The following is a 13,034-nucleotide window of genomic DNA, read 5'->3' as shown; positions in this document are numbered from 1 at the left end:
TAGGGCTGCTGCTGCTTCTACGGCTGCTGCTGCTTCTGCTGCTGCTGCTTCTGCTGCTGCTTCTGCTGCTGCTGCTGCTTCTACGGCTGCTGCTTCTACGGCTGCTGCTTCTGCTGCTGCTGCATCTACGGCTGCTGCTGCTGCTTCTACTGCTGCTTCAGCTTCTGCTTCTACGGCTCCTGCTGCTGCTGCTCCTAGGGCTGCTGCTGCTTCTACGGCTGCTGATGCTGCTGCTTCTACGGCTGCTGCTGCTGCTTCTGCTGCTGCTGCTTCTGCTTCTACGGCTCCTGATGCTGCTTCTACGGCTGCTTCTGCTTCTACCGCGGCTGCTGCTTCTACGGCTGCTGCTCCTGCTGCTGCTTCTCGATATTCTGTTGCAGAGCACGACGGCGAGTCGGTGTGATTGTTAACGCCCAATGTTCTTGACTAATTTTGTTAATAGTTAATTGTGTGATTGTTAACGCCCAATGTTCTTGACTCATTTTGTTAATAGTTAATTGTGTGATTGTTAACGCCCAATGTTCACTAATTTTGTTAATAGTTAATTGTGTGATTGTTAACGCCCAATGTTCTTGACTAATTTTGTTAATAGTTAATTTTGTGATTGTTAACGCCCAATGTTCTTGACTAATTTTGTTAATAGTTAATTGTGTGATTGTTAACGCCCAATGTTCTTGACTAATTTTGTTAATAGTTAATTGTGTGATTGTTAACGCCCAATGTTCTTGACTAATTTTGTTAATAGTTAATTGTGTGATTGTTAACGCCCAATGTTCTTGACTAATTTTGTTAATAGTTAATTGTGTGATTGTTAACGCCCAATGTTCACTAATTTTTTTAATAGTTAATTGTGTGATTGTTAACGCCCAATGTTCTTGACTAATTTTGTTAATAGTTAATTTTGTGATTGTTAACGCCCAATGTTCTTGACTAATTTTGTTAATAGTTAATTGTGTGATTGTTAACGCCCAATGTTCTTGACTAATTTTGTTAATAGTTAATTGTGTGATTGTTAACGCCCAATGTTCTTGACTAATTTTGTTAATAGTTAATTGTGTGATTGTTAACGCCCAATGTTCTTGACTAATTTTGTTAATAGTTAATTGTGTGATTGTTAACGCCCAATGTTCTTGACTAATTTTGTTAATAGTTAATTGTGTGATTGTTAACGCCCAATGTTCTTGACTAATTTTGTTAATAGTTAATTGTGTGATTGTTAACGCCCAATGTTCTTGACTAATTTTGTTAATAGTTAATTGTGTGATTGTTAACGCCCAATGTTCTTGACTAATTTTGTTAATAGTTAATTGTGTGATTGTTAACGCCCAATGTTCTTGACTAATTTTGTTAATAGTTAATTGTGTGATTGTTAACGCCCAATGTTCTTGACTAATTTTGTTAATAGTTAATTGTGTGATTGTTAACGCCCAATGTTCTTGACTAATTTTGTTAATAGTTAATTGTGTGATTGTTAACGCCCAATGTTCTTGACTAATTTTGTTAATAGTTAATTGTGTGATTGTTAACGCCCAATGTTCTTGACTAATTTTGTTAATAGTTAATTGTGTGATTGTTAACGCCCAATGTTCTTGACTAATTTTGTTAATAGTTAATTGTGTGATTGTTAACGCCCAATGTTCTTGACTAATTTTGTTAATAGTTAATTGTGTGATTGTTAACGCCCAATGTTCTTGACTAATTTTGTTAATAGTTAATTGTGTGATTGTTAACGCCCAATGTTCTTGACTAATTTTGTTAATAGTTAATTGTGTGATTGTTAACGCCCAATGTTCTTGACTAATTTTGTTAATAGTTAATTGTGTGATTGTTAACGCCCAATGTTCTTGACTAATTTTGTTAATAGTTAATTGTGTGATTGTTAACGCCCAATGTTCTTGACTAATTTTGTTAATAGTTAATTTTGTGATTGTTAACTCCAAATGTTGTTCACTAATTTTGTTAATAGTTAACTTTGTGATTGTTAACGCCCAATGTTCTTGACTAATTTTGTTAATAGTTAATTTTGTGATTGTTAACGCCCAATGTTCTTGACTAATTTTGTTAATAGTTAATTGTGTGATTGTTAACGCCCAATGTTCTTGACTAATTTTGTTAATAGTTAATTGTGTGATTGTTAACGCCCAATGTTCTTGACTAATTTTGTTAATAGTTAATTGTGTGATTGTTAACGCCCAATGTTCTTGACTAATTTTGTTAATAGTTAATTGTGTGATTGTTAACGCCCAATGTTCTTGACTAATTTTGTTAATAGTTAATTGTGTGATTGTTAACGCCCAATGTTCTTGACTAATTTTGTTAATAGTTAATTTTGTGATTGTTAACGCCCAATGTTCTTGACTAATTTTGTTAATAGTTAATTTTGTGATTGTTAACTCCAAATGTTGTTCACTAATTTTGTAATAGTTAATTTTGTGATTGTTAACGCCCAATGTTCACTAATGTTGTTAATAGTTAATTTTGTGATTGTTAACGCGCAAAGTTCTGGACTAATTTTGTTAATAGTTAATTTTGTGATTGTTAACTCCAAATGTTGTTCACTAATTTTGTTAATAGTTAATTTTGTGATTGTTAACTCCAAATGTCGTTCACTAATTTTGTTAATAGTTAATTTTGTGATTGTTAACGCCAATTGTTCACTAATTTTGTTAATAGTTAATTGTGTGATTGTTAACTCCAAATGTTGTTCACTAATTTTGTTAATAGTTAATTTTGTGATTGTTAATGCCCAATGTTCACTAATGTTGTTAATAGTTAATTTTGTGATTGTTAACGCCCAATGTTCACTAATTTTGTTAATAGTTAATTTTGTGATTGTTAACGCCCAATGTTCACTAATTTTGTTAATAGTTAATTTTGTGATTGTTAACGCCCAATGTTCACTAATTTTGTTAATAGTTAATTTTGTGATTGTTAACGCCCAATGTTCACTAATTTTGTTAATAGTTAATTTTGTGATTGTTAACTCCAAATGTTGTTCACTAATTTTGTTAATAGTTAATTTTGTGATTGTTAACGCCCAATGTTCACTAATTTTGTTAATAGTTAATTTTGTGATTGTTAACGCCCAATGTTCATTAATTTTGTTAATAGTTAATTTTGTGATTGTTAACGCCCAATGTTCACTAATTTTGTTAATAGTTAATTTTGTGATTGTTAACGCCCAATGTTCACTAATTTTGTTAATAGTTAATTTTGTGATTGTTAACGCCCAATGTTCACTAATTTTGTTAATAGTTAATTTTGTGATTGTTAACTCCAAATATTGTTCACTAATTTTGTTAATAGTTAATTTTGTGATTGTTAACGCCCAATGTTCACTAATGTTGTTAATAGTTAATTTTGTGATTGTTAACGCCCAATGTTCACTAATTTTGTTAATAGTTAATTTTGTGATTGTTAACGCCCAATGTTCACTAATTTTGTTAATAGTTAATTTTGTGATTGTTAACGCCAATTGTTCACTAATTTTGTTAATAGTTAATTGTGTGATTGTTAACTCCAAATGTTGTTCACTAATTTTGTTAATAGTTAATTTTGTGATTGTTAACGCCCAATGTTCACTAATGTTGTTAATAGTTAATTTTGTGATTGGTAACGCCCAATGTTCACTAATTTTGTTATTAGTTAATTTTGTGATTGTTAACGCCCAATGTTCACTAATTTTGTTAATAGTTAATTTTGTGATTGTTAACGCCCAATGTTCACTAATTTTGTTAATAGTTAATTTTGTGATTGTTAACTCCAAATGTTGTTCACTAATTTTGTTAATAGTTAATTTTGTGATTGTTAACGCCCAATGTTCACTAATTTTGTTAATAGTTAATTTTGTGATTGTTAACGCCCAATGTTCACTAATTTTGTTAATAGTTAATTTTGTGATTGTTAACGCCCAATGTTCACTAATTTTGTTAATAGTTAATTTTGTGATTGTTAACGCCCAATGTTCACTAATTTTGTTAATAGTTAATTTTGTGATTGTTAACGCCCAATGTTCACTAATTTTGTTAATAGTTAATTTTGTGATTGTTAACGCCCAATGTTCACTAATTTTGTTAATAGTTAATTTTGTGATTGTTAACTCCAAATATTGTTCACTAATTTTGTTAATAGTTAATTTTGTGATTGTTAACGCCCAATGTTCACTAATGTTGTTAATAGTTAATTTTGTGATTGTTAACGCCCAATGTTCACTAATTTTGTTAATAGTTAATTTTGTGATTGTTAACGCCCAATGTTCACTAATTTTGTTAATAGTTAATTTTGTGATTGTTAACGCCAATTGTTCACTAATTTTGTTAATAGTTAATTGTGTGATTGTTAACTCCAAATGTTGTTCACTAATTTTGTTAATAGTTAATTTTGTGATTGTTAACGCCCAATGTTCACTAATGTTGTTAATAGTTAATTTTGTGATTGGTAACGCCCAATGTTCACTAATTTTGTTATTAGTTAATTTTGTGATTGTTAACGCCCAATGTTCACTAATTTTGTTAATAGTTAATTTTGTGATTGTTAACGCCCAATGTTCACTAATTTTGTTAATAGTTAATTTTGTGATTGTTAACTCCAAATGTTGTTCACTAATTTTGTTAATAGTTAATTTTGTGATTGTTAACGCCCAATGTTCACTAATTTTGTTAATAGTTAATTTTGTGATTGTTAACGCCCAATGTTCACTAATTTTGTTAATAGTTAATTTTGTGATTGTTAACGCCCAATGTTGTTCACTAATTTTGTTAATAGTTAATTTTGTGATTGTTAACGCCCAATGTTCACTAATGTTGTTAATAGTTAATTTTGTGATTGTTAACGCCCAATGTTCACTAATTTTGTTAATAGTTAATTTTGTGATTGTTAACGCCCAATGTTCACTAATTTTGTTAATAGTTAATTTTGTGATTGTTAACGCCCAATGTTCACTAATTTTGTTAATAGTTAATTTGGTGATTGTTAACGCCCAATGTTCACTAATTTTGTTAATAGTTAATTTTGTGATTGTTAACGCCCAATGTTCACTAATTTTGTTAATAGTTAATTTTGTGATTGTTAACGCCCAATGTTCACTAATTTTGTTAATAGTTAATTTTGTGATTGTTAACGCCCAATGTTCACTAATTTTGTTAATAGTTAATTTTGTGATTGTTAACGCCCAATGTTCACTAATTTTGTTAATAGTTAATTTTGTGATTGTTAACGCCCAATGTTCACTAATTTTGTTAATAGTTAATTTTGTGATTGTTAACGCCCAATGTTCACTAATTTTGTTAGTTTTGTGATTGTTAACTCCCACTGTTCTTGACTAATTTAGTTAATGTTGTGATTGATAACTAGCCGGTGTTCTTGAAAATTTGAGTGAATTATTAATGTTGTGATTGTTAATTCCCAGACTTCTCCACTGATGTTGGTCATTGTTAATGTTGTGATTGTTAATTCCCAGACTTCTTCACTGATGTTGGTCATTGTTAATGTTGTGATTGTTAATTCCCAGACTTCTTCACTGATGTTGGTCATTGTTAATGTTGTGATTGTTAATTCCCAAACTTCTTCACTGATGTTGGTCATTGTTAATGTTGTGATTGTTAATTCCCAGACTTCTTCACTGATGTTGGTCATTGTTAATGTTGTGATTGTTAATTCCCAGACTTCTTCACTGATGTTGGTCATTGTTAATGTTGTGATTGTTAATTCCCAGACTTCTCCACTGATGTTGGTCATTGTTAATGTTGTGATTGTTAATTCCCAGACTTCTTCAATGATGTTGGTCATTGTTAATGTTGTGATTGTTAATTCCCAGACTTCTCCACTGATGTTGGTCATTGTTAATGTTGTGATTGTTAATTCCCAGACTTCTTCACTGCTGTTGGTCATTGTTAATGTTGTGATTGTTAATTCCCAGACTTCTCCACTGATGTTGGTCATTGTTAATGTTGTGATTGTTAATTCCCAGACTTCTTCACTGATGTTGGTCATTGTTAATGTTGTGATTGTTAATTCCCAGACTTCTCCACTGATGTTGGTCATTGTTAATGTTGTGATTGTTAATTCCCAGACTTCTTCACTGATGTTGGTCATTGTTAATGTTGTGATTGTTAATTCCCAGACTTCTCCACTGATGTTGGTCATTGTTAATGTTGTGATTGTTAATTCCCAGACTTCTTCACTGCTGTTGGTCATTGTTAATGTTGTGATTGTTAATTCCCAGATTTCTTCACTGATGTTGGTCATTGTTAATGTTGTGATTGTTAATTCCCAGACTTCTCCACTGATGTTGGTCATTGTTAATGTTGTGATTGTTAATTCCCAGACTTCTTCACTGATGTTGGTCATTGTTAATGTTGTGATTGTTAATTCCCAGACTTCTTCACTGATGTTGGTCATTGTTAATGTTGTGATTGTTAATTCCCAGACTTCTCCACTGATGTTGGTCATTGTTAATGTTGTGATTGTTAATTCCCAGACTTCTCCACTGATGTTGGTCATTGTTAATGTTGTGATTGTTAATTCCCAGACTTCTTCACTGATGTTGGTCATTGTTAATGTTGTGATTGTTAATTCCCAGACTTCTTCACTGATGTTGGTCATTGTTAATGTTGTGATTGTTAATTCCCAGACTTCTCCACTGATGTTGGTCATTGTTAATGTTGTGATTGTTAACGCGCGGTGTTGTTCACTAATCTCCAGAGGGGGGCGGGGTGGGGCAACACTTTCGCCGATAAGACGTCAATCACATGAGTGTGTGTGAGGGCCGCCACACGTGTTGATCCATGGGGGGGGGGGGGGGGGGGTGACAGCAGCACGATGATGATGATGGGGGGGGGGGGGTGACAGCAGCATGATGATGATGGGGGGGAGGGGGGGTTGTTTTCACTCGCTGTGTACTGCCGAGGGCTGCACTAAAAGGCCCACCAGGGGCAGTGAAGCACACTTGCTTATTGTGCGCGACATGAGACGCGCCGCTCATCGCGCTCCAAGTCACGCGATTAGTTCGTACACACGACCACAGCACCCATCAGACGCGTGCGCCCCCCCCATATATGGAATAGAGTGGGCGTGGCGTTGTCCGAAAGGGGGCGGTGTCTTTGCCCATATATGGTCATTCGCGGATCGCCAGCCTCAGGCCAAAAAAATTGCATGGATTCTGAGCAGTCGATCCGAGGCAGCGGCTCAAGAAAGTTGATTCTCGGTGGTGCAGCGGTCAGCGCTGCGCTACGAACCCGGCGACCCGAGTTCGAGTCCCGCTCACGGTCAACAACCCTGTGACGATTATCTGAACCGGTCCTGGGCCTCCCCTAGGTCGACTCAGCCTCAAATGAGTACCCGGTGCGATGTGTAAACGTCGCCGCTGGGGATACAAAGGCAGCCGGGCGTGGTGTTGGCCACCCACCCCCTCGTGTGCCGTGCCGGCTTTAATAGGTGCTACTTGCTGACAGCACTTGTCCCTACAGTCTGTTTAAGGCTACACGGGGGATCTTTGCCTTTGGACAGCCATCTCAGAAATGTCCATTCGTTCACCCAAATAAATGGATTCGTTGGGGGGGGGGGGGGATCTGTCGGGTTATATCGTGTAAATCTTACGCGATCTAACCCAAGTAGAACAATAACATGGAGAGATTGTTAAAGGAGGAGCAGGAGGAATCTTTGGAAGATCGGAGGGAGGAGGAAACTCAAGTGAGACCCGACTCCCACAGGGCCCCGTGTGCAGGGGGTGGGCGGGGGGGATTGCGTTTGAGGGGGGGGGGGGCCTGGGCTGTTGTGTTATTGTTGGGGTAGTGGGGCGGGAGAGTTGGGGGGGGCTCTTTCTACAGTAACAACCCGATTTCGCAAATACGTCGTCACTTCATGATTAACACCGCCACGTGATTGGCGTCGCCTCAACCTCCACGCTCACGTCGCTGTCAGCGTCAACGCCGTCCGTTCCTTCCTCGTTATCCGTCGCCTCTCGGCCTTCGCCTCCTCCTCCTCCACCACCCACCGCTACCAACCCTGTAAAGACGCTTTTGGTCTCACCTCGTTTCGATATTCGTCGTGGCACCTTTACAGGAACGCATCCCCGACGTACACCGGGGTATTGCCGTACATTAAATTCCCTCCCCTGACTGTTGTGCCCGCACCACCTCCTGTCCAAAGCCTAACCACATCCAGTTACTTATCTTGATTTTTAAAAAATAATTAATCGAAGTTAATAGAAACAACACTTAACGTTAAATTGTTGTGGCGTAACCGGTAGGAGTTGCTATTAGTTAAACGCACGGTGATGCCACCTATGGCATTCATAGTCAAACGGCACGCTGGGCGGCGGGGGGGGGGGGTGGAGGGGCATCTGCCATCGTGTGTATGTTGAACTTCTTTCGCACCGTACGTAGCCAACGCTGATAATCGCGCCGCAGTGGTGCGTGGCGAAAACTCGAGAGAGGCAAACCCCCCGACGCTGCGCGTAGTCTCATGAGTTGAAACAGCGCGGCATGATCGCGTGTCACCCACGACACAGCAGCGCCCATTGGAATATCCGGGCTGTGGTGGCGCGCCTGTACGCCAGCACTGCGGGGGGTTAGCGGATCGCACAAATGTTGCTAAACTAGGAGGTGCCATATACCCGTGGCTTGTCAGGGGGCAGTGCGGCAAAATCGTGGACTCCGCACATTGGAATGTTTCCCTCCTTGCACGCAAGGTCTTTTTTTTCTACTCCCTGGGAGCTCCAGAGAGAACCACTCATTAAAATTTCCCCGAATACACCTTCACATGTCGAGGAGCGCAGAGCTTAGGCAATCATTGGTGCCGGATCACCGCGTGGCTGACTGCCTTTCTGCTTGTCCGTGGCTCCTCACGCCTCTAAGTTGCTTTCTCTCTCTCTCTCCCTCTTCGAGAATGAGCGAATACTATGTGGTGGCGTTACAAGTTGACATTATTATATTATTATATACGCATACATTTCTGTATCTTTGGATGAGAATTGGGGGGGGGGAGTGCGGGTGTGGAGGAGCTCAAAATCAGAGACTCTGGGCTGCGACCCCTTAAAAGCCCCCCCCCCCCCCCCCGTGGGGCGGCCGTGAATCCAGAGAGCCCCCTGACCGTGCTTGACCTTGCGAGTGTCCGCCGCCAGCGTGACGACGACGGAGAACTCCTCGGGGAAGCGGTGGCAGTGCGTGAAGAGGCGCGCCGCCGGGAACGAGAGGTGGCGTCCACCGCGGGGCTGCCTGGGGGCGCCCGGCCAGGCCACGTGGGGCGCCCGCCGCGGCGAGAGCCTCGCGCCGCGCACGCCGCCCTCCTGCACGACGGTGACGCCGCGGGGGAGGTCGCCTGCCACCGGCGTCGCCAGCGACTCGGCCAGCAAATCGAGGGGCTCCAGCTCTAGGGGGGGCGGGGTGGGGGGGGTCGGAGAGGAGGGATTGGGGAAGAGCTTCGGTGGGGGCAGAGGCCCCGGGCGAGCCGTTCGCGGGTGAATGCGCCGAGGTGCGGTGTTGTTGTGGAGGTGCAGCCAAGTGTTTGTCATTCGTCCGAATCCACTGCTAGACGAAGGTACCTCCCAGTAGTGTATTATTTAACCATACTAAACTAAAATTACGTATTTGTTTTACCAGGTAAGGTCCACTGAGTTATATAGCCCTTTGTCAGAAGCGACCTGGGCACACATGATAGCTCAACGAAGTGGCTTTTCACGTGGAAGTGTATAGCAACCAAATACTCCAAACGCGTGTTGATTCTAAATGTATATGGAACAACCGAAGGGCCCAGAGAAAAATCCACGCGGCCACTGGGAGAGAGAGAGACATGCAAACTCCAAATATACAGCAGCAGGCGTCAGAGTCTGGCTCGAACCCACGACCTCCTGGAGACCTAGCGAGGTGGTCAACATCTCGCCACCGCCAAATGTTGCTCAGTCTGGGTTGGTGAAAAAGTGGGGCCACAGCACCCACAACCGGTTGAGATATCACTCGCCCACTGATGTCATAGCCGTCGCCCTGAATCCATCTCAGGTCGCTGGCATCGTAGCGCAGTGTGCACGTGAACGACTTGCAAACACTGCGACACATACCCCCTTGTCGTTATAATATGATAATTATCTGCTGTCCATAATGCTTTGCCTTTGCTGGTACTTATATTTAATGCACAGATCTACTTACACTGAGCAGAGATAACATTAATGCACGCCACTATGTATACATAAACCCACACGGAAAGTCAGGCAGTGATGTTTACAAAACAGACAGCGAGATGTGATCGTAATTAATCCGCAGGTCACGCCTCGACTGTCACGTGCAGAATAAATTTAAGCTTTTACGGACACATTTTTCCGAAACCTTTTTGGCTGAAGCCGAAAACCCTAAGAGCAGCGCTGATATCTAAACATTTAATCACGAACGCTACTGAAGAGACCTTTGATTAAAGAGCGTGCAATATTTTGGCTGTCTGCCCCTTATAATCACCTGGGTACCACGCTATAATTTACCGGTCACAGTTCACCAGCTTGTAATTGTGCAGATCCTCTCATCCGTTAAATGTTATTCGTCCGGTGAGACTCGTAAAATCCTTGCCTTTTTTGGCCACTGTGCTTCCAAGCATTCGGTTTCCCGAGGGATTGTAATTGAAATCAGGGTCTTAATGGTTGTTATTTGCTTTTTTGAATTGTGATTTTCATGAAGCTACGAGGCACAGTGAGAAAAGGCATAGCTACTTTCTATTTATTTCAGTTGGTGGGATGAAGCGCACTGATCTTGGCAGCCACGCATGAGAAGCCGTCACTTCCCTAATCGCGCTGCGGAAACACACACCACGACGTCTCTTTTGGCATCTCCATTGTCGCTGCGATGATTCGGGAAGAACGACTGAGGATTGCCGCTGTGATATTATAATTATTATTAGCATGATCATCATCATAATCACAACCGCGACAACTACAACGAATTCCATCACCGGCGGGGCACAACACCGCAGGAGACGCCGACGCTGAAATTTCACCAACTGGATGTGGTGCCGATTTGCGAGCCACTGCGCCAGCGGAGCATCAGCGCAGCCTGGGACACGGACGGGATAGCGAGAACGCGATGCGCGTGCCCCCCAAGTCGACGCTGCCCCCCCCCCCGAGGGTGATTATCTGACACGCGCAGTCATCCTAAACAATGGCTCGCGGCCGCGCTTATCCCGAGAGCAGCCTGGGAAACGCGCCGACACAAACGCAGGGGCAATGGCCGAATGATGATGCGCCGTGTCTGCAGATCATTGAACAGCGGTGGCAAGGCCACCCTGCTGCTCATGCTGCTACTGCACGCATCTGCCGGGGGGGGGGGGGGGTACAACGCGGAGCGTCTCCTCCATAACGCGCCGCCCGAAGCGTCCGTCGGATTCTCCGCTCAATTTAACGTCCAACATGAAGTGAGAACGTTTGTTTGTCTGGTGCCCTAAGCCGGGAAAACTGTATTAACTATAGCCGCATTGATGGCGTTTATTTGCACTGACATCGTTCCTTTTGATGGCGTTACCGGCTTATGTCGCCGTGTTAACGATGTTAATGAAGGGGGGGGGGGACTTCTTTAACCGAGTGGTTCTGACCCTGCGGGGTCTGCGTGGCGTGATTGTTGGGGAATTTACGAGGCAATTAAAAGTCCTCTTCAATTCAAAACAATTGTCTGGGACGCGGTCCCAGATAAACCCGAGCCAAACCCGTAGCCGGCGCTTTAAAAGGACGCCGCTTTTATTGGTGCGCTTCACATGGAAGGTCCATTCACCGCGAGCCATTTGTCTTTCTGAACATCACTTTTGTTTCATCGCATTGATACGTCTGCGGAAGAACGCTGACACGGCATCCCTGAATGCAGCGGCTCTTTTGTGTGCGCCCCGCACGCATTCCCCTAGCGAGCTCGCACGAATCTCGCCCAGGAGCTAAGGGGACATCGAGCGCTCACTCTCTCGCTCCCTCGCTCGCTCTCACTTGCTGTCAATCGCTCGCTCTCGCTCCCTCTCTCTCTTTTTTTCCGATCAGAAAAAACAAGAAGATGCTCGGTGTATTCGGCACTTTGCTCCGTTCATCATTTCGTTTTTTTTTAATGCTTTGCTTTATGTAACCCCCCCCCTTTTAAATGAAAGACCCACAATTTTTTTCTTTTTTCTTTCCCCTTCTCTCTCTCTCTACCCCCCTCTCTGCCCCCCCCTCTCTCTCTATCCCCCGCTCTGCCTCTCCTCTCTCAACCCCCTCTCCGCCCCCCCTCTCTCTCTGCCCCCTCTCTCTCGCTCTCTCTCTCTCACTCGCTCGCTCTCTCTCGCTCACTCGCTCTCTCTCGCTCACTCACTCGCTCTCACTTGCTCTCAATCGCTCGCTCTCGCTCCCTCTCTCTCGCTCTCTCTCTCTCGCTCCCTCTCTCTCTCGCTCACTCGCTCGCTCTCACTTGCTCTCAATCGCTCACTCTCGCGCTCTCGCTCGTTCGCTTTCTCTCTATCTCGCTCCTTCTCTCTCTCTCTCGCTCACTCGCTCGCTCTCACTTGCTCTCAATCGCTCACTCTCTCTCTCGCTCGCTTTCTCTCTATCTCGCTGTATTTTTCACGATTAGAGGAATCAAGAAGATGATCGGTTTAGTCGGAACTTTGCTTCGTTCATCATTTAGTTTTTTTCCTTTCTTTGCTTTATGTGCCCCCCCCCTCCCATTTTAAAATAAAATATTTTACGCATTCTGTGCTACTTTTTTGTAGACACAAACATCAATATGAAGAAGCACGCTCTGCTCCTCCGCCTTACCCCTTTCCTATCTCTCTACCTCCTCTCTCTATACCCCCTCTCTCTACCCCGTCTCTCTCTCCCCCCTCTCATTACTGTCTCTCTCTCTCTTTTCTTCTTTATTTTACGATCAGAGGAAATAATAAGATGCTCGGTGTAGTCGGCACTTTGCTCCGTTCATAATTTTTTTTGTTTTTTATGCTTTGCTTTATGTAACCCCTCCCCCCTCCCCCCTTTTAAATGAAAAACCCAACAAAATATTTTTTCTTCTTTTTTTTCTACTCTCCTTACCCCTTCCCTCTCTCTC

General features: G+C 42.2%; 1 protein-coding gene across 1 annotated transcript in view; it reads right to left on the bottom strand.

The window, feature by feature from the left end:
• Nucleotides 1-13,034, bottom strand: part of TSPEAR (thrombospondin type laminin G domain and EAR repeats) — a 52,878-nt gene that overhangs the window by 30,194 nt on the left and 9,650 nt on the right. Inside the window, exon 2 of the mRNA XM_032965375.2 lies at nt 9,101-9,369. Coding sequence (XP_032821266.2) covers nt 9,101-9,369 — 269 coding nt within the window. The remainder of the gene's footprint in view (nt 1-9,100; nt 9,370-13,034) is intronic.

The sequence above is a fragment of the Petromyzon marinus genome, chromosome 34 (assembly GCF_048934315.1).
Source record: "Petromyzon marinus isolate PM22_M1 ecotype Great Lakes invasive population chromosome 34, UKy_Petmar_22M1.pri1.0, whole genome shotgun sequence".
NCBI classification, from domain to species: domain Eukaryota; kingdom Metazoa; phylum Chordata; class Hyperoartia; order Petromyzontiformes; family Petromyzontidae; genus Petromyzon; species Petromyzon marinus.
Note: the sequence above shows the minus strand (reverse complement) of the source record. Positions and strands in the feature narration are given on the sequence as shown.